The 25,925-nt window shown below is 46.6% G+C and overlaps 1 protein-coding gene across 1 annotated transcript in view; it reads left to right on the top strand.

Moving 5' to 3' along the window:
* Positions 1-25,925, top strand: part of FBXL2 (F-box and leucine rich repeat protein 2) — an 838,595-nt gene that overhangs the window by 75,708 nt on the left and 736,962 nt on the right. Inside the window, exon 2 of the mRNA XM_069613130.1 lies at positions 2,672-2,730. Within this exon, the coding sequence (XP_069469231.1) occupies positions 2,672-2,730 (59 nt within the window). The remainder of the gene's footprint in view (positions 1-2,671; positions 2,731-25,925) is intronic.

Genomic DNA, 25,925 nt, shown 5'->3' with positions numbered 1-25,925 from the left:
CTCCTGCATTAAAACAAGGAATTTCCATGTGAGAGGTCTGACAGTGTATGGAGAGGAGCTAAAAATATCTTCTCACATTAAAGTGATATCAAGGTTGCCTGTTTCCAGGGTATTAGGTAAGGACTTTGGTTTGAAAAGGTAGAATTTACTATATTGATGTTTATTATTGCTAACCAAATGAGTATTATCTTGCCGATCCACAGTGTTGGATACGTGAATAATGCTCCTCCACCAAAATGTTACTTTTTCTGAATTAAAAAAAAGAGCTCTATCTGCCAAATGTACCCACCAATTCCTTCTTAGAGTATAGCATATGTCAAAAAAGTTAAAAGTTAATGGTCATCAACCTTAAAAATTGCACTTCATGTGGGAAAAGTATTTTAAAAAGTGCTAATGCAAATGTACGTTTATCCTTTTTTGGAAATCTTCTGAAGTGACCATGGTCCTTTCGTTTTCAAGGGAAACATCAAATGATTCCAAAGAACATGCAATTGAACAAAGGTACACTCTCAACTCATCATTCTGGCCATCTGATGCGATATGTCACGAGCTGCCTGAAAATGACATGGAGCCCTTTCTACACCTTAAAGCCAATGAAAAACCAGTGTCACGGGTTGGCTATTTGGGGATCTGTGGTGGCATTCTAGTACCCTGAGGTTAGGGTTCAGAATGAGATTTGCTGCATGATATTCTAGAGGATTGGTTTTCTTGTTTAAGAAGACCGAGAAAAGAGCATAGAATGCAAAATCATGTTTACTACTGTGGGCCTATTGGGATGAGACAACAAGGGCAATTACTTTACATTTTGACTGTAGATGCAATTTTCTAAGACTCCATAAAATACCTAAACTTTTTTTATTCTTTAGTTTGTCTACCAATTGAACTGGGGGAAGGTCTCCGAGGGCTGGTGGGATTATCCAAAATGGGATTGCTGGTTAGACCTGAGGACCTATTTTGTACTCTTGTTGTGTATCCTATTCAGGCACCACCAACTATCCATGGTAGGCGAATGTTGTTGAAAAGGGGCATGTATTATTGAATTTCCAGACTTGTAGCTTACCTTTAAGCATCATCTACTGAGGCGCTAGACAATGCCAATCAATAGGTTAAGGGGGCTTTAAGGGCTCAGAGCCTGAAGATTTAAGCTTTTAGCATCCTGGGTACTGGACTGTCCCACTCAAAATGAAAGGAAAGCACTTTTTCCATGCCTGAGGCTTTGGCTTGGTGCGGCATTTACAGGGATGTTGTGGCAACGTGCAACAGCGTAGCCAGGCTATCACACAGGAAGAGCCAGTTGGGGGACAAAGGTGGGTATGGGCCGAGCCACCTGGTTGCTTCTAGAGGCACAATAAAGAGCAAGGGGAAGGGAAGAATAGGGAGCGTTAGGTTCAATATTGTGCGTGGTGGAACAGACATGCACAAAGGGAGGACAGCAAAAAAGAGCCAACATGGAGCAGCGGGCGACATAAAGGCGTAAGTTAAGGAATTCCGGGGAACTATCAGCTATTCGTGCTGGGAATCCACAATACTGATTGGCCAGCCACATGAAGATTCCACAAAGGGTGCTAGTATCGCAGTGATGGAAGAAGTTGCAGGAGTTAATCGCATATGCAGTAATGTGACCTCCATATTATTAGAGAAGATAACACTTGTACAGCTGGTAGAAGACTGTTGTGGTGGATGCATTGGGTGTAGTGTCAGTTTCTGGAACTAAAGCAACCCTATTGCAGATGAGAATAAATACCTACTGCAATTCTCAACACACCTTATAGTTAACGCTATGCAAGCAATTGAATGGACAGGAAGGAAAACTAGGATGATTCCATTCACTTTTTATGGTCTCCTTATCTGCTATTATTTAGGCTACAGTGTTAAACAAAGGTACTATTAATTGTGAAACCCTTTATGTCTGTAAACAAAAGGCATTAAATAGAAACGTACAAAGCTGAGCATTTTCAAGCAGTTGTCATTACATTATTTTCATTATTGGAATTCATGCAAAATGTAGTTATTACTCCCTTGAAGTCATAAAATTCCTGGGCCCCACATAACAAGTTGCAAATGTTCCCTCATTTTAGTTGTTGTACAGTGCATATATTCCATAATTTTCTTTCTAAGTTTAAAGCAGTATCTTACCTTCAGCGTCAGTCATTTTACTAATGCGCAGACTCAGATAACGTGTGGATAGATTGATAACTCAATATTATACACTAGTGTAAGAGCCCGTGTACACGGGCCAAAGAGCACATTTTCATTTACACAGTAGAACTACTATATATCCTAAGGCAAAGAGCTTGCTGTAGCAGTGACAACAAGTGAAGCTATGCAAAGTGGCATTGTCTCTATATATCCTAAAATAGCAGCTCCCTCTAACAGTGACAACAGGCAAAGCTTCTGCATCGGACAAATACAGGACAAACATACATCTGGCCTTTTTATTATATTGTCAGATAGATTAAATGCTTTTTCTGAAAACCGTTTTCCCTCTGATTAATTTATTTTGCTTTCCAATCATTATTTAACCAAAGGCAATGTGAAAAGATAGAGAGCTGAAGTATAATTATACACTTTGGTGTTACATCCGGCGTCCATGTTATGGGCATAGCAGTCTGTGGATCTTGCGTCTTTACTATACGAATTCCGAATCCATTTTCTTTTCTCTCCTTTGCAGGTCTTCTCAAATGATGAAAATCTTATTGACAAGAAATTACCAAAGGAACTCCTTCTGAGGTAACTTTTCATAATTTATATTCTGTTTTATCGCTGATTCTTGTTGATAAGTGAATTTTGTGTCTGATAGTGTTATAATGAATGACCTTCTTGGAAACATTGCCGTAATTACCATACTTAAAGGATGACCAAGAATGGAATGAGCATTTTTTGTTGGATATCAGGGTTTGGTTTAACCAACATTTTCTCGGTAGTGCTGCAGTGGCCTATCATTGTTTTTTTAAATGTTCAGTTTACATATGCACCATATATTTGCTTTATCGGATGGTTTATTATTCATTTGTCAGTTTTAAAAGAGTTTGTTTGCTCTACAATATTGCATAATATTGCAATATTGCATAAAAGTTCAAGTGTGAAGTTACCTTAGCAAATGTATAAATCTATTGATAACTGATAAACAGTGTCGCTTTCTTTTTCACAAATTATGGGCGAAAGCCATGGTTTTATTAAAATACCCTTTTGCACAAAGCATGTATAATGTTCATGACAATTCATTTATAAGAACCTCGACATATTACCACATTTAAAATGGGCACAGTACAGCAAACATTCATGAGCTCAGCATTGTTCCTTTTAAAAAGCTGGATGAAAGGATGCAGGACTGAGGAGCAGGGGACAGAAAAGGTTGGGTAGTATCATTGCTCTGTTTTGCAACAAAAATACACATTATATTGAACAACATATGTATCAAGGTCGTTTTGTTAGATTGCATCACATTTCTGCACTCTGTTACCTAATCTGAAGGATGATTGTTCCCGGTTACTCAGGTAAGAACTATCTTCAATCCATTTTAAGAACATTCTAATTTCTAAAGAAATTGCGCTTTGTACATTTGAAAAGCCAAAGTATGTGTTTTTTAGTTTAATCCATGTAAATGGAATGTACTTACTACCCAGAGCAGATTATGATCTGTTTATTCATCATCTACTGTATTCAATCTCCGCTTCAAGATAAAGTAGGCACACTTTGAAAATCAACCAGAGCGCATGTACCAAGTTGCTATCGAATTGGTTGCATTACCTGCAGTTGTGGGTCTACAAAGCTAAATGTAGCTACATTTCTGGTAGGACCAATGGAGTCAAAAAACATTCTGCAGATGTTGCTTCATCCTAAGAGTCATGAATTGATCCTGATGTCGTCATGATGTTTCTCATTTCAAGCTTGTTTTTGTTTACTTGCATTTCATAACACTGAACCACAAGGTCTCAGGTCAAGTAGCACCCATGATAATGTTGGTTGCACAGTATAGTGTTTAAGATAACCATAGTTTCTAAGAACACATGCGTTTTCACAATTGCAGTTAATTTTGCATGGCATGGGTTCTATTGTGATGTTAACCAGAAGGACCGTTCAGGATTGTGGTATGCCATAGAATAATTTCCTACTTCAGAGGTTCCATAGGGTCCTGAAATACTTATTTGTTCATATCCTAGTAGTTGTATTTGGATGTATATCATAATGAGACTTGATGGCACAGATGACTCTGAGGCATGGTTGCACACAGGAAAGCTTCTTTACTCCAGGTCAGCTTCAGAGTACAGGTTACAGATATATATATAGAGACATCAGGTATGTCTCTAGCGAACAGCATCCACCGACACCCTCTCTCTCAGCCAACCCATCTTCAGCTGTCACACTCAGAACATCTAGGAGGGAACATTCACTCACTCAACACTCCATGTCAGTCACTCATAACATTCCACGCATACAGAGCAGGTTACAGGCGAAGGACAAGTTATACCAATATACCTTGTGTTTTGTTACACTGATTTGGTGTATTGGGATTCAGATAGGTTGTGCATTCTCATAACAATCTTAACGTTAACTGCCTACTGTTGTATGTTCTTATAGCCAGTGAGATGGATGTGGCCTTGTTTTCTTCAACCACTTTTGCAACCTTCTATTTTTGTATGAGGTTTGCATAAAATGGTTGCTACCACTTATTCCAAAGCCAATTATTGACCTTGTAGTAGGGCTTTCCACAACTCCTCTAGGAAGCATTGTAGTTTGGCCAATAGTTTAATATAAAAGTGACAGCTTATTGTAAATTGATTTATTTGTTGCTCTTTTCTTAAGCGTTTTGGCAAATGTTACCTAAACAGGTGACTAAAGGTCTGAAAAACTATCATGTTGCTGTACAAATTGTTAAATGTGCTCATAACTTTAAAAAAGATCTGATCATTTGCTTCCCATCCTGCTTTTAAGCTATCAAAGCTATTGATTTACAGAAATTGAGTCATCTGTATGGTTCTCTGATGATTGGAAATAAGCTGTGTCTTGGAGATTTTAATGAGGGACCCAGTGTCTTGATCAGCACAGATTGAAGTTTGGGTTGTCCTGTCTTTTTGGGTTTTTTGATCCTGCAAAAGGCCATGTCACTGTTTTGACTTAAAATGAAATCATGTTGGTGACAGTTAGAGATCATTGCGGAAACCCATAATTTATGAGAGTCAAGAAAGATGATCTTCTTTCATACTTTATCAGACACTCAAATGGCCTCATGGTTCATAGTAGCAAATGTGGCCAAGGGGTTCAGTTTTATAGAGGTAGGTGGAGGAACCTTGCTGTGCTTCGTAGATGGGTGTCTGGTTTCTCCTTCTGTCCTTCTCTGTCCTGCCTAAGATGGTCTGTCAGTTTTTAGAGGTAGGTCGAGCAACAAGATGACACCACCACGCCAGGGAGCAGGGAGGCCAGAAGAGTCGTACAGGAGAGAGACGATACCCAGGAAGAGCACCTAGAACGGAAGTGGGCAGAAGTGAACAGTAGGGTAAGGCCTTTCCTCCTAACCCTTCTAGGGTGTCACAAGCCAGCTTGCAAGTGCTACCTTTGTGTTCAGTCTGGCAGAAGGGGGATTGCGTTTCTCCACTGAGCTCAAGCTCCAAACCGTCTCACGCATGGGCCCCCTGGTGAGAGATGAGTGGCTCTATCAGGAGAGAGCCCAAAGTGAAGCGTTAGGATAAAGTGATCTGGGGGACCCACAAAACACCCTTTTGCCCTTGTGGCATTGGTTTGCAGCATGGGGAAACCTGTAAAGTATAGTGAGGGTGTTGCGGGGGACACCCCTGCAGCCCCCGCAGTCTTTTTTTTTTATATACTTACCTATAATGCTACCACCAAAGGTTTGAACTTTTGGTGTTCGAACCTTTGGTGGTAGCATTTTTAGGACGTTTTGACCATGCAAGCTTTTGCATGCGGTCAAAACGTCCTAAACCCTAGGAAAGTGCTATCTCTCCTTCCCCAAGAAAGAACAAAAATACATTATAAGAACTAATAAGAGATCTTCTAGAAAATTCTTGCCTAACCTTGGAATTAAAGAACTGGCTTCTTCTCGTGTGGTTGTGGCTCCAAGTGGGAAAATGAAGGTGAAAAAGAAGTCCCAGAAAAAATGTAAACACCAAGAGGGAGCTGAAAACATGATACCACATACCGGGGACATTTCAATTGTATCAGTGCCACTTTCAGAGATCTCTCAGTTGACTAAAACTGAACAAATCTCTAGCTCCAATAATATGATGCAGGCTCAAGAATTTGAGGAGTCTCTGAGTAAAGCAGCGAGGCGTGTACTAGAGTGAGAGGTCTGAAAAGGAACTTTACCAACAGATATGTTCAGATATGTTCATCACTCAATCTTCTGCCTCGACTCAGACTTCGGTAACCCTCATGTCTCCTAATGGGAACTTGGATACTATTAAATCATCCCCTTGCAGTAATACATAATCATCCCTAGACTGTCAGCCGGGGGGGGAGGGGATAACAAATATCACACTAAGTCAGAAAAAGGGGGGCATAATGTTAACCACGCCAAATCAGCAATAAGATTGCTGAGATTACTATTGGAGTATCTTTGTATCCTTTTTAGATCTGATAGCCCTATAATACTAAAAAGATCTAATGTATTAGCACTGTTGTAAGATACCCAATATTTAATTACTACCAAGGACATTGAACATGTCAAATTTCTGGACTCAAATAGGGATGATAAGGTTATATTGGATATTCCTTCAAAAATTGTTGATGACTGAGGCTAACACTTTGAGACAGCAGTTTATGACCTCACACCATAGCTTCTTTTTATATAAAGTGGAATGTATGTATGTGTGTATGTTTGTCCGGCTACACGGCTTGTCTGGCTATACAAATCCACACAGTTGAACCAAAGTCTACCAAATTTTGCATGGATTCCTTTTTTGTCTGGGGCAAGATCGTAGTCTGTTTGTATGCAAAACATTGATTGCATAGACACCTTAATTTACTGATGCTCACCCCGATTCACTACAGTAGGTACTAGAAGAAGGAGGCAAAATTTGGAAAAGTGTCTGAAGCAAAATGTTCGATGTGTTGGTTATTCATCTGAAATGTATTAATACTTTATACAGTTCGAAAGTGTTTAATAAAGTATTTTTAAAGGGAATTAAAAAATAAAATGTATCACGCCACTCCAAATATGGGAAATGACAAGGTTACAGTTTACTTAAGTTCATTCACAAGAGGAGAACACAATAAATCAATCTTTCTTGGACACTTTCTCAAATGTGCTGAAGCCATTGAGTGACGGAAACATGCTGCACAAAAAACGAACATCACTTGGAAAAGCTCCATCTGATGCAAACCTCAAATCAATATCAAGAGCTTCTGAAACACAATAACAAACAGCAGCATGACTTGCCGACTAGAGGACAAGGGCAACTTTCTCCAGGGCAAATGAGATGCCAGAGCAAACTGAAGCAAGACTTGCTGACATGAGGACAAGAATAACATCCTCCAGGGCACATGAGACACCACTTGATCAGGACACGGGCAACGCTGGGTACCCCAGCTAATTCTCATATGAATTGGAATAAGACGGTGGGATATTTGAGTAGACTGCAAGCATAAACCATCGGAGGAGGAGGATTGGGTAGACTCACCTCCACCTATGGTATGCCATGATAACGAAGTAGGAGAGTATAAGGAGCATATGCCTTCCATCAAACTCGAAAGGGGCGTGGCTTGCATAATGTAACAGGTGGACAGACCCTTTACCGGAAGTCCCACCCTAGCGAAAGGCCTGTGGTAGCAGAAGTCCCGGCCTGCGGGATGTCCCGGTGCAGAAGTGACATCATGCAGGGTGTTCCGGAAGTGCCGCCCTATGAAAGGGCTGTGCCCGGAAGTGACGTAGTGGGGGTGAGCCATTATTCTGGGCCTAGGCGTAGCTTCTGGGCCTAGGCATAGCGCTGCAGGGTATGTGACATCACAGATGTGTTCCGGAAGCCCCCCCCACTATCTCCTACCCTAATAGTGACCTCATGGGGATCTCCTGGAGGTTATGTATGGTTGGAAGGCCTAGCCCGGATGGGGGCAAGAGGTGTTTTAACTGGAAGGCCCACCTATAGGTTCTGGGTGAAGAGTGTGTCTGTTTGGACTCGGTAGTAATCTGTGTGAAGCCCCGTTGGCACCGGTTTATGGGTTGAGAAGAGAAGGCGGCAAAGGCGTAGAGGGGTGTTTTGGACCCTCCCCAGGTTTGTGCAAGACCCAGGAAGTGGAGGTAAGGTACAGCGGCACTGAGAGATGATGCAGGTATTAACCTGTGATGTTAGGGGTTTGTGTGAGGCAGGCGGGGGGCACTGTGGGGATGATGTAGTCATGCGCCATCCCATAGGGGCTGAGTGAGTTGTGTGTGTGTGTGTGTGTGTATATATATATATATATATATATATATATATTATACAGAAGACGCTCTGGAGAGAGGTATACAGTGCTCCTGGAGACTGGCTGTACTATTTGCATAACGCTAGCAATACCCTGAATAATGAAGTGTTACAGCTGCTACTCTAAGAATACCTTAGGCAGTGATGATTGCAACACTACTGAAAAGTATGAACATCCGAGAAGCCCAACGACAACCATTCCTGTAGCTGATGAGGAATCGCGATGCCACGCCGGTAGTGGGATGGCGTATGAGGATGAGTTGAGCCAGGCTGTTTTTTTTAATGAATCTTTGTGATATGTCGCCTCCTGATTCCCACCCTTTGAAAGCTTCTGTTGAATGCAGTGATGGTGTAGATGCGGTTATAACGGACGCAGACTACACAGAGGCAGATCTCAAGGCTATGGACGAGTCTACGAAGACTCCTGAAGCGCCCTTGTACGAGGATCTGGGCGTCCTGGACGAGCTGTTTCCAGAGGCGGCCATGACACCCGAGTTGGAAATAAGTTCCGCTGAAGATAGGCCGTTTATGGATTCCAGCGGTCTTCATTCAATAACGTCAATTTTTACTGTGTGTGCTGTTCAAAAATGATCGAAAGTCCAGCAACCGGAGCCAGTAATAAGTGTATTTAGGCAAATTTTAACAAAATATCAATTACCGCCAGGATGTACCGCGCCCCATTGTTCTGCTTTTCAAAGGGGCATGTATCCAGTAAATCAGCCTGCCACTGCTGGTCTTTGAGCTACCACGGTTCTTCTTCTTTTAAAACGTTTTCTAGCATTTTTATGAAGGCTATATGCCTCTTGTTCAGATAAACATTCCTTAACAGCTCAGCGTGTGATGGGTTGCTTGTCATGTTGTAGGTTTTTTATAAAGAGCGTCAATGCCCCCGTAACTGCCAATTCCGCTTTTATCATAATAGCTTTCGTGCATGCTGAAATGAGCTGCTCACCGCTGAAGCACTTCAAAAAATAATCAGAGGCATAATGGTTGAAAGACCATTTTATTACAGCTAATATAAATATAGGGTATGACACAACGTTACCATTTGTGATATTTTTCTGCAGCATTATAAATGGCATTATACAAAACCTCCCGCTCCTCCCCCCAAATATAACTCTGTATGCATAAAAGACTCGAAGCATTTAAAAGTTCATACAATTCACGGTCCTCTAAGACATATCCTTTAATGCTAAAGTAATGTTCATACAATTGATCCAGAAGCTGTTGTAACACTGCTCTAGGGTGTAGGTATAGAGAACCCATATCGTATTTGTACATAAACCAGTGTTCATCCAATACCGATAGCCAGTTGTTGGTACATATGTTACCTTTACACATCACACTTTTACAAAACGGCTCTGGTCGGGGTGTAGGTATCTGTAGATATTTCAGGTTATCTGGGGCGATTTCCGATATCCTATCTTTCAGCATAGCGTATTACAGTTTTTCCACACATACACGTCCAGGCTTCAGTTTACGATCAACACGCATTGCTGGACCTACAGAAATGTTATCCTAGAAACAAATGTACACATACAAGGAGCAAACTTTTGATAGTTCTTTTCTCTTTAAACCAGTTTCCTGCATGCTGCACAAGGCTTCAGGGTCTTCCCATAAGTGTATATGTCACAAAAATCTTTTTCCATTAACTGGGCTACCCTGTTTTTAAGAACCACGGGACCAGCCATTTTAAAAGATCTCATTTTTTTTCTGGTTCGTGGCAATGGTATATTTCCATAAATGCTTTTGATAAAACACTCTCCACACTAGCATGTACACACATGCCCATGCCTTTATAGACATCTTTAGGCTACTGAAAAGCTTTAGATGAATTCAACAAAAAACATATCTGCCGTATTGCTCTAACGTGATAATGCAGAAATAAACAGTCATGAGCATCCTGTTGCGGGTCATCGCAATTATGCCCATAGCACCATCGGTAATAATCACGCTTCAAGCATATTTTCACAACACTGGCCGCAAAAGCCACAACAGTTAAGGTTTACAAAAATGTCATAGTTTCCATTCCTTCTTCATCAGAACTTTCAAAGCGTTTTAAGCAGACACACTTCTTACACTTATTACTGGCGTGGGTTGCTGGACTTTCAATCATTTTGAACAGCACACATAGTAAAAATTGACGGTATTGAATGAAGAACGCTGACTTTCAGCGCCGTCAACTTTATATGCCGTTTTCTGCAATTCAAAAAAGAAAGAAGTTTAACTCTTCAATATATATTGATATATATTTTTTTACACATGGTTCACACAAACACACACTTTCCTACATACCAAATTGCACAGGGCAGGCCCCTCAGCTTCCGCCTCCATAGCATTAGCGGCATCCATAAACAACCCGGCCTCCACAACATCATTGGAATCCATAAACGGCCTATCTTAAGCGGAACTTGCTTCCAACTCGGGTGTCATGGCCGCCTCCGGAAACTGCTCGTCCAGGACACCCAGATCCTCGTACAAGGGTGCTTCAGGAGTCTTCATAGACTCGTCCATAGCCTTGAGATCTGCCTCTGTGTAGTCTGCGTCCGTTATAACCACCTCTACACCATCACTGAATTCAACAGCAGCTTTCAAAGGGTGGGAATCGGGAGGCGACATATCGCCAAGATTCATAAAAAAAACGGCCTGGCTCAACTCATCCTCATACTCCATCCCACTACAGGCGGGGCGTCGCGATTCCTCATCAGATACAGGAATTGTTGTTGTTGGGCTTCTTGGACGTTTGTAGTAGTGTTGCAGTCATCCTTGTCTAAGGTATTCTTAGAGTAGTAACTGTAACGCTTCATTATTCAGGGTAGCGTTATGCAAATAGTACAGCTAGTCTCCAGGAGCACTGTATACGCGTCTCCAGAGATCCTTCTATCTATATATACGCATCTCACTCAGTCCCTTTGGGATGGTGCATGACTACATCATCCCCACAGTGCCCCCGGCCTGCCCCCCACACCGCCCCCTAACATCACAGGTTAATACCTGCATCATCTCTCAGTGCCCCTGTGCCTTACCTCCACTTCCTGGGTCTTGCACAAACCTGGGGAGGGTCCAATACACCCCTCTACGCCCTTACCGCCTTCTCTTCTGAACCCATCAACCAGTGCCAACAGGGCTTCACACAGATTACTACCGGGTCCAAACCGTCGCACCCTTCACCCACAACCTACAGGTGGGTCTTCCAGTTAAAACACATTGCCCCCATCCGGGCTAAGCCTTCCAACAATACATAACTTCCGGGGATCCCAATGAGGTCACTATTAGGGTAGGAGCTAGGGGAGGGCTTCCGGAACACAGCTGTAACATCACATCCCCTGCAGTGCTACGGCTAGGCCCAAATAATGGCTCACCCCCCACTACGTCACTTCCGGGCATAGCCCTTTCATAGGGCGGCACTTCCGGAACACCCCACATGATGTCACTTCTGCACCTGGACATCCCATAAGGCGGGACTACCGCTACCACAGGCATTCTGGTAGGGGCATGCCCACCGCTCCCATTATGCAAGCCACACCCCTTTTGAGTTTGATGGAAGGTATATGCTCCTTCTACTTAGGAGTACTTAGCTCCAAGAATCCTAGGCGTGGAGATCACACTGAAGAGACAGATTGGTCATGGCTCTGTCGGATTCAATCACCGAGCTAAAAGGTCTTAAACATTGGCTTTGGCAATAACAACCACATCAAGATTATTTCATGTAATACGTGTCGCTATACGCATCTCTTTAACAGTGTGGATTTGTGCACCTACCTAAGATCAAATACAATTATTATGTTGTAGGAGGTGTGGCTAATCACCTCTCCCACCTTAGATGTTTTTTACATTACTTTTCCACCAGCCATTAAAGCATGTGCTGGCAGTCTGTCTGGTGGTATTAAAACAGCAATTCAGAACGATGTTGGCCTTAAAGTGATTAAACATTGTGATATACTTCGAGGTGCTCCGGCTGTCATTCTGACACAAGAAATCAACAATGTCATCTGGTTGTAAAACTATATTGGCATCGTAGTGACTTAGAACTCACTCGATTTGTGGCTAAATTATCTATGCTGTTTGAGGAGGGGCTTACGAATGACAATAACGGATATATAATGCTGGCAGCTGATTTGAATTCTACAAGTGGCTGTAACTCATACTGCTATTGTGACTCTCAACTGCTAAACAACCGTCTGGTTTATCAATGAAAACTAGGCACAGCAGGCTATGGAGTAGGGCACTTGAAGCTTGGGATTCAGATATGCTCAATGGGAACATTGCGGATGATATCCAGATGAAGCATAGATAGCAGAGGGGCTCTTGGTCTTCTGTGCTTGATTATATATTTGTGTCCATGGACCTGTATGACGTATGCACTAGCTTTAGTGTCGGGGACTCGGATTTGCGTGACCATAACATGCTGGTCTCAACTTTAATTGCAAAACCAAAATTGCGTAGTCCTAAGTGCCTCACAATCAATGGTAGTAATAATCCACTAAAATGGAATGACAATAATTTAGATTGGTTTAATAAGCACACTTTTCAGATCCCACCCAAATACTCTTTGGCGTGCCGCAGGGCGCTAGTCTTTCACCAATGCTCTTCAACCTGCATATGCGCGCACTGTGTGACTTTACTGACAGAATTTGGAGTCTTTTTCTCTAATTACGCAGATGACACACAGCTTATAATACAGTTAGAGGTATTACATCGGGAAGATAGCGACAAGATAAATGTAATATACAGCAAAATTGATGAATGGATGCAATCCATTTGGATGTGCCTCAACGATTCAAAGACAGAATTGATGTTATTCGGCTCCGGTCGTCTGTTAGACAAACTGAGCTGGGAATGCAAAACATTTCAGATCAAGGAGGTCATCATAACAGTATCCAGCCAAGTTAAGACGCTGGGTATGATGATGAATTCCTCTGTTAGCTCAGAATCTCAGGCCAACTTCTTACGTAAGAATACAGCCTACTATCTGCGACTTATGAGGGCCATTAGACCCTTCTTAAGTGATAACAACATGGCCACCATTGCTAGGGCTGTCGTGTTATCTAGGTTAGATTACGGCATTGCCCTCTTGATAGGTGGAAGGGCCAAAGATCTACACACGTGCCAAGTCATTCAAAATGACGCCGTAAGGATTGTAAAACACCTGGCTAGAGGAGATCACATTAATCAGCGAGAAAATCCCTACAATGGCTCAGAGCCGAAGATGGGATTAAATTCAAATCTCTTACCTTGGTGCATAAATGCCTCTTCGGTAAAGCTCCTAACTATCTGAAGAAAACTATAGTACTTTACTCACTGAAGAGACAGTTGCGCTCAGCAGGTAAAAACCTACTAGTTGAACAGAAATACAAGCTCAAATCAGCTATGGGCAGATCATTTTTAGTGAAGGCAGCTCAGATGTGGAACTCCCTTCCAGTGGCATTGAGAACTCAAGAAAATCATCTTCAATTTCGAAAACCTCTGAAAACCCATCTTTTCAAGTAGTCTTCCTCTATAACCTATAGTGCCCTAGCGGATCTGGGATGTCTAATTAGAATTGTATGTGATTATGTGTTACAGTGCCCTGATGCCCGTGGGTTTACGGAGCTATAGAAGTATACATTACATTACATTACATATAAATAAGATCAATGTTACAAAATAACCTCGCTAGAATGGAAGTATAGTGTATTCTCGTCTGCACACTTTAGTCTAATGATCTAAAATAATCTTAATTCTATCACTTCGAATGTGTAGAGGGTAATGACTAATAAAAAATGCCTGGATGTCTTTGTTAAGGAAGTGAATGATCAAAAGATATTATCACGTAAGGCGATCCGAAAAATTGAGCGTAGCACTGCTGATTTGTCCAGTTTTATGGACTTGGTTAAGAAAGAGAAGAAAAGATCCAAGAACTGAAGAACTGGTGTAAGCAGCATCGCCACATGTTCCTGCAGAGAGACGGGGAGACAATGTTCTCTATTTTTGCAGGCAAATCAGAAACACATTTCTGGACAGATCTTAATGCTCTAGAGAAACACTAGGTGTATGTCAGGCTAACCCCTATTATAGAGGATGTCTGCCTGAGGTTTTTTGCCGATTTGTATGGGATGAAAAGATCAAACTATTGGAATGTACTTGGAGTCTGAATTTTGAAGTGGAAGATATAGAGCTCATTGCCAACAAAGCTAGTAGCTCTAGAGCAAGGGTTTCGAATCAGCTATCCAATAAGATTTTTTTTACCATGCCCCTGATATTTGGTTGCCAATCCTTTACATTCTGTTTAGACAAATTATTGGCACCCATACGACTGCTGAGTCTCGGAAGACCTTATGTCATTCCCATTTTTTTAAAAAGGCAACAAATCTGATCCTAAAAATTGGCTGGCAGTCACGCTCCAGGTGCGGATAGCAACATTTTGTCTGCTTTCATTCTAAAAGAAGTAGCGAAATGGCTGGCATGCACCGGCTGACTAAAGAAAGAGCAAAATGGATTCCGTTGAAATGTTGGTACAGACTGTCAGGCCGATTCATGGAATTAATGTGCGCTGAAACTTTCGGCGAAAGCGTACAAAAGCATGCAAATCGCAGAACCAGTGCGGAAATCGCAGCGAAACCCACGCACAGCGATTCATGGAAGTCCGTGCGCGTGTAAATCCCAGGATGTGCACCAAAATTCTGCATGGCGCACGCTGGCGCACACGTCTCCAAACAGCGTGCGCTACACTCACAGTGAAATCGTACATAGCGCGGCGCACACAACAAAAGTAGGCGGAACAGAGGGCGTGACACGCGGAATGTGGAACAACGCTTGAAAATGTGGGCATCACGGGGGAAGTACAGGAGGCAAATGCGCGGAACGCCCACACGCACATTCAAAACACGTATTCATGGATTCGAACGGGGCTAACGTGTGCGCCAAAAAAGACGCGCTAATCCTGAAACACGTACGCCAGCAGGAAGCAGGCGTATGTGGACCCGCACAGCATAAAAGTGCGCGCAAACAACAAACAAGCTCAGACGCCAGGATGAATATACCGTTCCTAGCAGCAGTGGTCGTGGGATACCGCAGGAGGAGGAGGATAGTCAGGCCCAGAATTTTCACACCCAAAACCAGCCTTTTTGGGATGCCTGGTGACCAGGTGTATGGGAGGTACAGGTTTCCACCTCACATAATACTCGACCTGGTGAGTGAGTGGGAGGATGACCTCACATCACCCACCCTGTGCTCCCAAGCACTCAGCCACCTGGAGAAGGTCCTCAATGTACTGCAATTCTTGGCCACTGGATCATTTCAGTGGACAAGTGCTATAGTGGGGGGGGGTGTCACAGGCCACGAAGTCACGCTGCCTACACCAGGTCTTGGCCATCATGACTGCGCGCCCATCAGTCCGCAGGCACATATACCTGCCCAGAACACCTGCAGAAAGGCAGGCTGCCGTCCAGGATTTCTACGGGGTGGCACGATTCCTCAAAGTCCTAGGTGCCATTGATTGCACCCATGTGGCTCTACGCCCCCCCAGGTCATCAGAGCACATCTATAGAAACCGCAAGCACTGGCATTGCATCAACGTGCAGGGAGTATGTGATGCCAAGGGAATCATCACCTCAGTATATGCCAGCTATCCAGGGTCCACCCACGACAGTTTTATTTACAGAATGTCAACCCTAAACCGGGACCTAGATGCTGGGCGGCATGGCGATACATGGCTGCTCGGTGAGTATAAATGCCACAGCACATGCATGCATGTCAGATACTGAGTAATGTCACAACCCCACTAATGATACCCATCACCACCTCCCCAGGGGACAGTGCCTATCCTCTGAGCACACACATGATGACGCCAATTCGGAACTCCACCACGCCACCCGAGGTAAGATGCAACACAGCCCACATTGCAACCCGGGGCATAGTGGAGCCACATTCGGAGTGCTCAAGTCACGCTTTCGCTCCCTTGACCGTTCTGGCAGGCAGCTTTTATACGCTCCACCAGTAGTGTGCAGGATCATAGTGGCAGCATGTGTCCTGCACAACGTTGCAACACACCGGGGCCTGCCCGTGGACATGGTGGTGCCCCCACATCCCCAACCACATGCACGCCTGCTGCGCATGGGAGGGGAAAGGGCACGGGGTGAGGCAGCCCGTGCGCAGCTGGTGGCTAATTACTTCACCTAAAATCACACCCCTATGGAGTGCACACAGCCCTGGCACATACCATCTGACAATCAATGATGATGACATAAGGGACAGTCAACTGTCACAACCATACCAGCCTGAGATTGGTCACCTGGAAGTGTTACATTGTGTGCATCCCTACCTACACAAACACCACGAATGCTGTGTCATCAGAAGACACACTTCTATGCTGCTAAATTCATTACCCCCTTGCAAAATACAACATAACAGTGCAATGTCACACAACCCCTCCCCAGCACCGCCACCCAACACACCATGGCATGTCATGCTATGTGAGAGCAAACAAAGCAATCCCCAAAACATGACACAAGTGTCACAAAGTACAGTGTCCGTAATGGAAACTGGCCACACACAATATGCTCCCAGTAATGTAGAACTAACAACACACATGACCAAATACTTACCAACAATACAGTCCAGCTACACAACCTCAAACATAGCATAAACATGACAGTACTAAGTTAAAGTAGTGGTAGTCTTACAACCTGATTATGCCAGCACATCGACCACTTCCAACTGTACAGTGTTGCTGCCACGCAAATGTGTAAGTGCACTGCTTACAACATGAACTCCATCTCCAAAGTAAACGGCCTTGTGAAGACATGAGGAATGAACCTGCAAATTAGGAGGAAGATATGGATGCACAAGCACATATCAATACACCATGCAGTGTACAATACAACAACAATATCCACTAGGAATGTATACACAGTATTGACTACAGACTGCCCACACAGCTCATGGGAGTCCAACGTCACTGTGTAAGTCACTGTCACTTGGGCACACCCTTTGCAAGCCCATGGAAATGGGAATCAGGAGGGGTGTGTGTCTCACAAACCCAAGCATCTAACCCAAACTCAGTACAAGCCTGCATGTGCCCAGCCGGAATACAGTGGAAGCCCACGGCAGCCACACAAGGCAACACACTGTAAACAAAAAAAAAATAAAAAATGGCCATGTGAGGGCCGGGGAGGGCGGGAGACCACCCAGGAGGTCCGAGGACAGGGTGCGCACCAACAGCCACCTGTGTGGATGTTGGGGGAAAAAAACACCTCCATGGGCTCGTGGCCTGCACGGCTATGCCAATGTGGGAGAACTGCTGCTGTCACTCTCATCACCCTCTGCTGCTGCCACAGGAGGTGGTGGTGCTATGGGAGGCAGCCCACGCAAAGCCCTGGTATGGTCCTCCATGGCAGCAAGCATGCGGGTGTGGAAGGTCTCTTTCTGGAGGATTATAGTGTGGAGATCCCCATGCACCACCTCACGTGATGCCCAGATTTCCTCCCGAGTTGCCTGCATCTCAGCTGAGAGCGAACGTGTGAGCCGCTCCAGCTGCTGTTCTGTCCTCTTGTTAGTGGAAGCCTCAAGGTCAACAAGAGTCTCCCTGAGGTGATGGAGTTCTACCCTCAGGGCTTCCCTGTGGCCCTGGGACTCTATTGATATCGATTGGCGTATAGAGTCTCCAGTGCCGCCCGTCTGTCCCTGTTGGACGCCAACATGTCCTCCCTGTGTGATTGGCAAATGGAGTCTGTTGCCTGCTGTAGTTGCTCCATCTGCCTTTCAGGGGGGACAATGGAAGTGGCCACCCTCTCCATTGCTTGAGCCATCATCTCAACTGATGCTGCCTGTTGGGTTGCCATACCGTACATGGATTGTTCCCATGCGGTATTGCCTGATGGCGTACGGCCACCGTGTCCGTGGGCACCACACCTGTTTGGGGCAAGGCGATCTGCGCCTTGCTGTGCCAGCACTGCCTGAGGCTGCAGGACTGCATTCCCCCTCTGATCTGCTGGCCCAGAAACAGGATCAGATGTTGTGGAGTGTGACCCTGCATCCGTAACCGCCAAAGGCGGACTTACCAACACTGACATCCCCATAGAGGGTTCTACCCCTGGTGCAGGTGGGTTGGACAGAACAGAATCCCTGCCAGAAACACTTACCTGCGACGCCACATAGGTCTCATCATCCGAATCAGCACCTGAATAGAGGTCTGGGGAGGTGAACCCAGAGACACCCCTGGACAGAATGGTCTGCAGTAAGATTGGGTTCTCACCCACCATCACACCATGTCCCCCATTGGTGCCCGGTCGTGCCTGAGATCCCTCCTGGGTCTGCACCATCTCCTCAACCTCAACTGCATCAAGTGCGTCATCCCCTGCAAAAACATGAAAGACAAAAAAGGGAAACAGGCATTAGCACCATAGGTAACAAATAGGCCTGACAAGCTACATAACCACTACATGATTTACACATGTCCCACATGACTATAACCCTCTCATGCATGCACTGTCACTGAGTTGGAAGAGGAGGCAAAAGGCAGACACTGATGACACCAAGATGGAAGAGCAACACATTTGCTGCATGCTGGGTAGCACTGTCATCACACATTGGCCTGTGAGTGGCATGTCCAATACACATACATGACACATGCCATCACACAGATGGCATGTACCATAGCCATGGTACATTCCACAAGTACATCCATATGTCAGTGAATGAATACTGTCAGCCATCCATGTGAGATGGACATGATGAGATGAAAAATGCTAGATAGTGTGACAAAATAGGCATGTACCACACACTGCAACACATCCAGTGTACAAAAATACAGTGATTGCAGGCCGATGTACACATCAATGGTTGTGCACTTCAACATGACAGGAAACAACTATCATGTTCCACATTCAAACAGGCCCCAAAAATGTATGTGATCAGGCCAATACTCAATCAGCCTGAATGGTCAAATCATTCACCTAACAAGGTAACACATGTGGTCAATGTGGGGTTCATCAATGACAGAAGCATGTCACAAATGTGACAATAGGGCTGAGGAATGCGTAGCAAAAGTGGGAGAATTGAAACAATCAGCCTGAACGAACACTGAAAAATACAAACAATGTTGTTGCAAGATGCCACTTCAAGGGCAACTGCCGTAATGTTGCGCTAAATTACTACTGTGGGCAGAAGGGATACTGTCACACCCAAATCCAAGGCCGCTGAATGTTTTGGATGAAGCACATGGGCGACCCATACCACTAAGGCACACACACCCTCACCTGGCACTCAATCAGAACCCGTCACCCAAACAGCATACACATGCATTACACACACATGCATAGGCACTCACCGGACCATGCATCATAATCGGGTAGTTCTCCCACACCTTGGATCTGTTCCTCTGTGACGAAGGCCCCAGCAACAGACTCATGTTCAGTGAGTTTGTTTTCCTCTTGTGGAGACCCACCGCCAGTCACCAGAGTAGCGGCATAATTTGAGGCCAGCTTGTTCTTTGCTCTGCGTTTCAGGCCATTCCACCGCTTGTAGCAATCATCAGCTGTGCGCCTCACAAATCCAAGGGCACTTATGCGGTACGCGATGGTCTGCCAGTGTGCCCTATGTTGACCAGGTGTGGTCTTGCACCCTGCAGTCACCACCATTTCGTGGCTATGTGCTGACACATAGGCCACAAGTGCATCAAGTTCCGGATCATTAAAGCAAGGCTTCCTTGAGGTACCGGAGTGTGCAGCCTTGTCTGGGGTCTCAGCCTGTCGTGCCAGAGCACCCTTCTTCCTCTTCTTTAAAGGTGAAGCAGAGCCAGAGTGGTTTACGCCGCTCTGGTCAGTAGGGGCAGAATCACCGGTGGACTGGGTAGTAGGAGTGTGGGAATGCACAATGACTATAGGTCTTGATGCAGGCATTGGTTGCAGGGTAATGTTGGCAGGGGGAACGTCAGTTTGATGGACCTGTACTGACACTGTCCTGGCTGGGAGAGTCAGAGCTGGGGCGGATGGAGCTGCAGCTGCCCCTGCAGCCTCCCCACCCTGCATACTTGGGGCAGCAGATGACATAGCTGCCCCCGATCCACGTGGCTTGGTGACAACTTGCACCGCCACATGTGGCCTAGACTTGCTGACCTGGAAGTCAGCCAGGGAGTCATCCTGTGCCAGGTCAGGTGCCACAATGGGCTGGTCCAACAGGGGCTGAGCTGGGGTGGTGTCAGCCACGTTTCCCTCAACCATGGGGGGGGTGGCATGGGTGTCCCTGATTGTTCCTCCACACATGGGGGTATAGGGGCACCCTGCAAATCCCAGCCACGACCCCTACCGCACCCACCACGCCCTCCTTTTGAAGGTCGGCCACCTTTGCCTCCCTTACCGCTTGGTCGCCTCCCAACCCTGGCACTGATGTTGTTGCGCGTATGGGAGTTGCAGTAAACTATTGTCCTGGGCAATTGGGGGTCAAAGGGGTAGGATACCAGATGGAATTCGTACCCTAGTGCTCAAACAAGGCTGTCTGTGACCCCTGGGGGAAGATGACGGGTCACGCAACGCACAGGCAGCCCAAAATCAAAAATTAACGTGCACGCAACCCCTCGTAGACCATGTGAGTGAAAAAATGAACCCGCACTACGCTGTGGCACCCAGAAACATAAAACTAAGCATACGCGTAATACACGCAGCCTACAATGACCTCTGAAGGGGAACGCGACACACGGGGCAAGCACAGTTGCTAAGTACGTGCGGAACTCACCGTCTGCCTGGAAAAAGAACGTGAAAAATACGCGCGTGTACACGTTGGCAACACCCCCGCCAAAAGAAGAATTGTACGATGTCTGAGGAGACAGGAGAAAAGGAGAAGTGAACTCTGTTTGAGGAAACAGGCCCAACAAAAATTCAGAAAAGAGCTGTCGGAGGTAACGGAGTACGAACTAGGAACGCTGTGAAGTAATCGCTTGTGAACCGACAAGACGTACAGATTTCACCCACTCGCTCTCCACGAAAAGCACATACAAGGAAATGGCGTCCTATACGTAGCTTTTAAACCAGCCCACACGTATACGTCAGATACGCTTGTACGCGGGCGCTTTCCTCCAATTACACGCGATGACACTCGGACATGCAGTTTTTCCACGTGTGCTTTGTCATCACGTGCTATGAGGGAAACGCCCGCGCGCGTAATGTAACTTACGCGCTAAGGGCCTTTGGTCCAATGAAATTGCGTGTGTGTGCTGACGCGCTTACGCGCTAAGGCCCTTTCCTCGAATTACACACTGACGTGCAATTTTTTCACGTGCCAAATCACCACGCTCCTGCCCAGAAGGCCGAATTACTGCCCCCCAGAGCCCCGAGCACGCTCCCACCTGCCATCTGCTGCTGCCTGACTGGCTGCTGCCCACGTGCCCTGCCATTTGCTGCCTGCACCTCAGCCAGGGGTGTAGTTGCTGTGACCACCCCTGCTGGAACCGAAGACTCCCGACTGGGATTCCATCGCTCCACAGCCCAGCCCCAGGACCCAGTTGCCCACCCACTCCTGCCTCTAGGGTTGCCATGTCCAGCACAACATCATCTGGCAGCGCTGGCAACCCCCGGCCAGAAAGGCAGAGGGCCACCAGCTTCACTGCCACTGAAGTTGGTGTCCTGGTGGAGCAAGTCCTGGGGCAGTATGATGCCCTCTTTGGAAGTTTGCGCGCCGACAATGAAGGACGGACCAGGATCTGGATGGACATCGTGACTGCCATCAACACGGAGGGGGTGGCAGTCCGCGACTTACATCATGTCAAGAAGCGCTGGAAGGACTTCAGGTCCAGGACCCTCAACAAGACCCGGCTCCTCACTAAGGCTGCGATGGCAAGGGGTGCCGGGGCCAGCTGTCGAACCATCACATGAGGGTCCTGGAACGCATATGCCCAGCGCTCTACATCCAGATCCTCGAGAGGCAGACCCATCTGGAGTCGAGCGGTAATTGTACATGCATGTTGATAGTACGCTGTGCGTGTCGTGGTATGCCAGTAGTATGCAGGTTGCACATGTGTTTATGTAGGGCCATGTAGGGATGTGTATGAACATGGGCGTGAGGCTGCCACATGTGAGTCCTCTCAGTTGTGAGACACATTGATGGTGTATGTGTTGGTAAGCATGCTGGGCAAATGCAGGTGTGGGAGCACACATGTTTGAATTTCTGTGTATGTACATTGGCATGGTTGTGGCATGGATGGTGGTTCATAATGCATGTATCTGCACTGTGTACATGTGCATGCTGGTGTATCTGACAAGTGTGCAACTGTGATGCAACATGGATGCACGTGACACTGATATGTAGAAGGATGATTGGCAGATGTGACATGTATGGCGATCTCATTACTGCAACAGTTGGAGGAGATGTAGACATGCATGTAAGTGTGGTGGCGTGTGTGCATGTCCAGTGCACTCCTTTTGTTTCATGTGATGTCAGGCTCACCTTTGGCTGTTCATGCTGTTGTATGTGTATGGATGGTGCTGCCTGGTGCAATATTGCTGTTGAAATGTTCATGTGTGTGAGTTAAAATGACATGTGTGTCGTGGAGTGTGATGCCGTGTCTGTAGTTAAACAATGCCACTCATGTGCAACTGTCATGTGTGTATCAGTCCATTGTACAGTGCCCTGATGCCTGTGTTTTATCTCTCCCTGTCTGCAGCGTCAACTGAAGAAGAGGGCGGAGAGGGTGCTGTGGAGCACAGCGGCAGGGATCATCCCGCCAGCCGGAGACGCAAGGCCCTGCTCCCCTCCCAGGTTGTCATCTTGTTGGGGAGTGAGGAGCCTGGTGCCATGTCCCAGGACGCAGCTGCCGAGGGAAGGTCCAAGAGGCGGAGGTCAGAGTTGGACTCCTCGGCAGCAGAAGGGGCAGCTGAGACCCCACAGGGTCCGACGGAGGAAGATGGCACGGAGTTATCCAGGTTGGTGGGGGGTTTGGTGGATGAGGAGGCCGTGCAAGGGACAGACACAGGGTCTGGAGGTGGGGATTCCACTGGTGCTAGTGGTGCAGTGCAGGGGCAGGGACAGGAGGCAGCACAGGCCACCGCGGAGGTGCCTGTGTGTAATCCTGTCCCTGATCCTGTGACTGCATCATCCCGCACCAGCAGGGATGCCTACGTCCAGACCCGTTTTCAGGGAGGGGATCCGCTTACAACAACTGGCCTTCCTCTCCCTGCGGACGTTGCTATCCGGGACCGGGTTGAGCCTGTCCTGGGTGGGGTGGCGTTGCATCAATGGGCCATGCGAGGTGACCTGCAGTCTTTTCATGAGGAGACTGCACGTCTACTCGAATGGCTCGTTGACCGCGTTGACCTACTGGGACAGCTCACCAGGGCCGGATTCCTACGTTTTGTGGACCTTGTTCCGACCCCCTCCTCAACTGAACCCCCTATGCCCAGTCGTCCTCCATGCCATCTTCCCACCCATGTATCACCTCGGTACCCTGTGGAGCTGCCTCTGACACTGCGGCCAGGCTGGTGGAGGACACATCCCTGCCACAGTCGGGAGTCGGACATCCAGCAGGGGTAGCCACCTCAACAACTGCACCCCAGCCGGAGGAGGATGTGCAGTCAGCAAGAGCCAGGGCACAGGCAGAGGCACAGCAGCAGCAGCAACAAGGTGGGAGCCATCATGGCTCGGGGCCTTCGACATTGGAGGGGCAGGCATCGGCCAGAGGGCATGAGGACCCAGGACTGGAAGTGTCTTCCGTGTGGCAGCGGTTAGGCCATGCTATAGATGCGGAGCGGCAGCGGGCAGAAGAGGCACGGCTCACGATGGTCAGGGTGGAGAACTCCATGGGGAGGGCCCTGAGGCGGGCCGAGTGCCTCGAGGCTATTCGCAGGGAGTTGGAGGAGAACATGTCGTCGTCTCTGCGAACCCTCGGGGCCATGGAAGAGGACCGCCTCCAGGACATTGAGCAGGAGTTCGATGATGCCCTGGCCCGGGACATCCAAAAGTGAGCCGTCGGACTAGCCCGCTGCCCTTGTAAATAGTTTTTAGAGTAAGGTTTCCTTTTCGTTTTCCTTTTATTTGTGGTCAATGGACAATGCCACACAAATTTGTATATAGTTATATTTTTAGGTAGTTTGTTAGGTAGGTTTCATTTGTTTGGTTGGGATCATGGACCCTTTACATCCTTGGACAATGGATTGTATATAGTTTCATCATGTATTCATTTTTTTTTTTTTTTTTTTTGCATTATCGACATGGAGCAATGGATTTATTTTTTCCGGACAATGGATTGTAAATTGTTGGACTATGGATTGATTTCTCTTTTTTTTAAATTATGAACATGAAGCAATGGAGATTTTATTTTACATTTCCTTTGGATTTGCGTTGTTGGAGGGTGACTTTGGACTGTTTTTCTTTCAAATTTTTTGGGATTGGTTATCATTTTCATTCAATCATCTTTTTCACATGCTTTTCATTTCATGTTTCATATTTTGGTATGCTTTCATTTCATTTTTGATTTCGTGTACATAATACATTTTCATTTTTTAGTTCCATGTGTGGGATTCGCTCATTGGGTTGATGCATGTGAAAATGTGGGTTTACACAAGCAATGCCAACCAGTGTATGTGTGTGATGGACATGTGTTGATGTACATAGTTGACTTTTGGTTTGTGTCATGAGATCAGCATTTCACTGCTGGGGGGTGGGGGTGCAGGGGGACATGAGTGGGACATGAGTGGGGGCCTGCTGCCAGGGGCCCCTCAGTGCTGGGTGGTGGGGGTGCAGGGGGACATGAGTGGGGGACTGCTGGCAGGTGCCCCACAGTGCTGGGGGGTGGGAGTGCAGGGGGACATGAGTGGGGGCCTGCTGGCAGGTGCCCCTCAGTGCTGGGGGGTGGGGGTGCAAGGGGACATGAGTTGGTGATCAGTAGTGCAAGGTGACATGTGGCTTGGCTGGGGGGCATGCCCATGGTGGATGGGCTGCCTGCGGGACATGACAGGGGTGCAGGGTAGTCCCCTGTGGTGTGGGCTGCCTGCAGGGGCCGTGGAGGGTGTAGAGGGAACACCTGGGAGGACCGACACTGCCAATTCACGTGTAGGACTCCCCGGCACCCCCGAAATACACGTACCCTGCTGAAATCGCGTGTGAGACTTCCCACGAACCCCAGTTATACACGTACCCCGCTCACACAGGGCCCTTTCGTGTGTGAAACTTCCCGCGAACCCCGTAATACACGTACCCTGCTGAAATTGCGTGTGAGACTTCCCGCGAACCCCAGTTATACACATACCCCGCTCGCACAGGGCCCTTTTGCGTGTGAAACTTCCTGTGAACCCCGTAATACGCGAAAGGGCCCTGTGCGAGTGGAGAACATGTATTCCTGGGGTTCGTGGGAAGTCTCACATGCGATTTCAGCAGGGTACGTGTATTTCGGGGGGTACCTGCCAGCAGGCCCCCACTCATGTCCCACTCATGTCCCCCTGCCCCCAGGTCATGATGATCCTCAATCATGGCCCTTATGGCCAGCCTCCCCAGCCCAAAGACCCAACCAAGTATTGCATCCACCCACATAGAAAAGGCAAT

Source organism: Ambystoma mexicanum, chromosome 5p (assembly GCF_040938575.1).
Source record: "Ambystoma mexicanum isolate Mex_15411 chromosome 5p, UKY_AmexF1_1, whole genome shotgun sequence".
Taxonomy (NCBI): domain Eukaryota; kingdom Metazoa; phylum Chordata; class Amphibia; order Caudata; family Ambystomatidae; genus Ambystoma; species Ambystoma mexicanum.
This window is presented reverse-complemented; position numbering and strand designations above follow the sequence as displayed.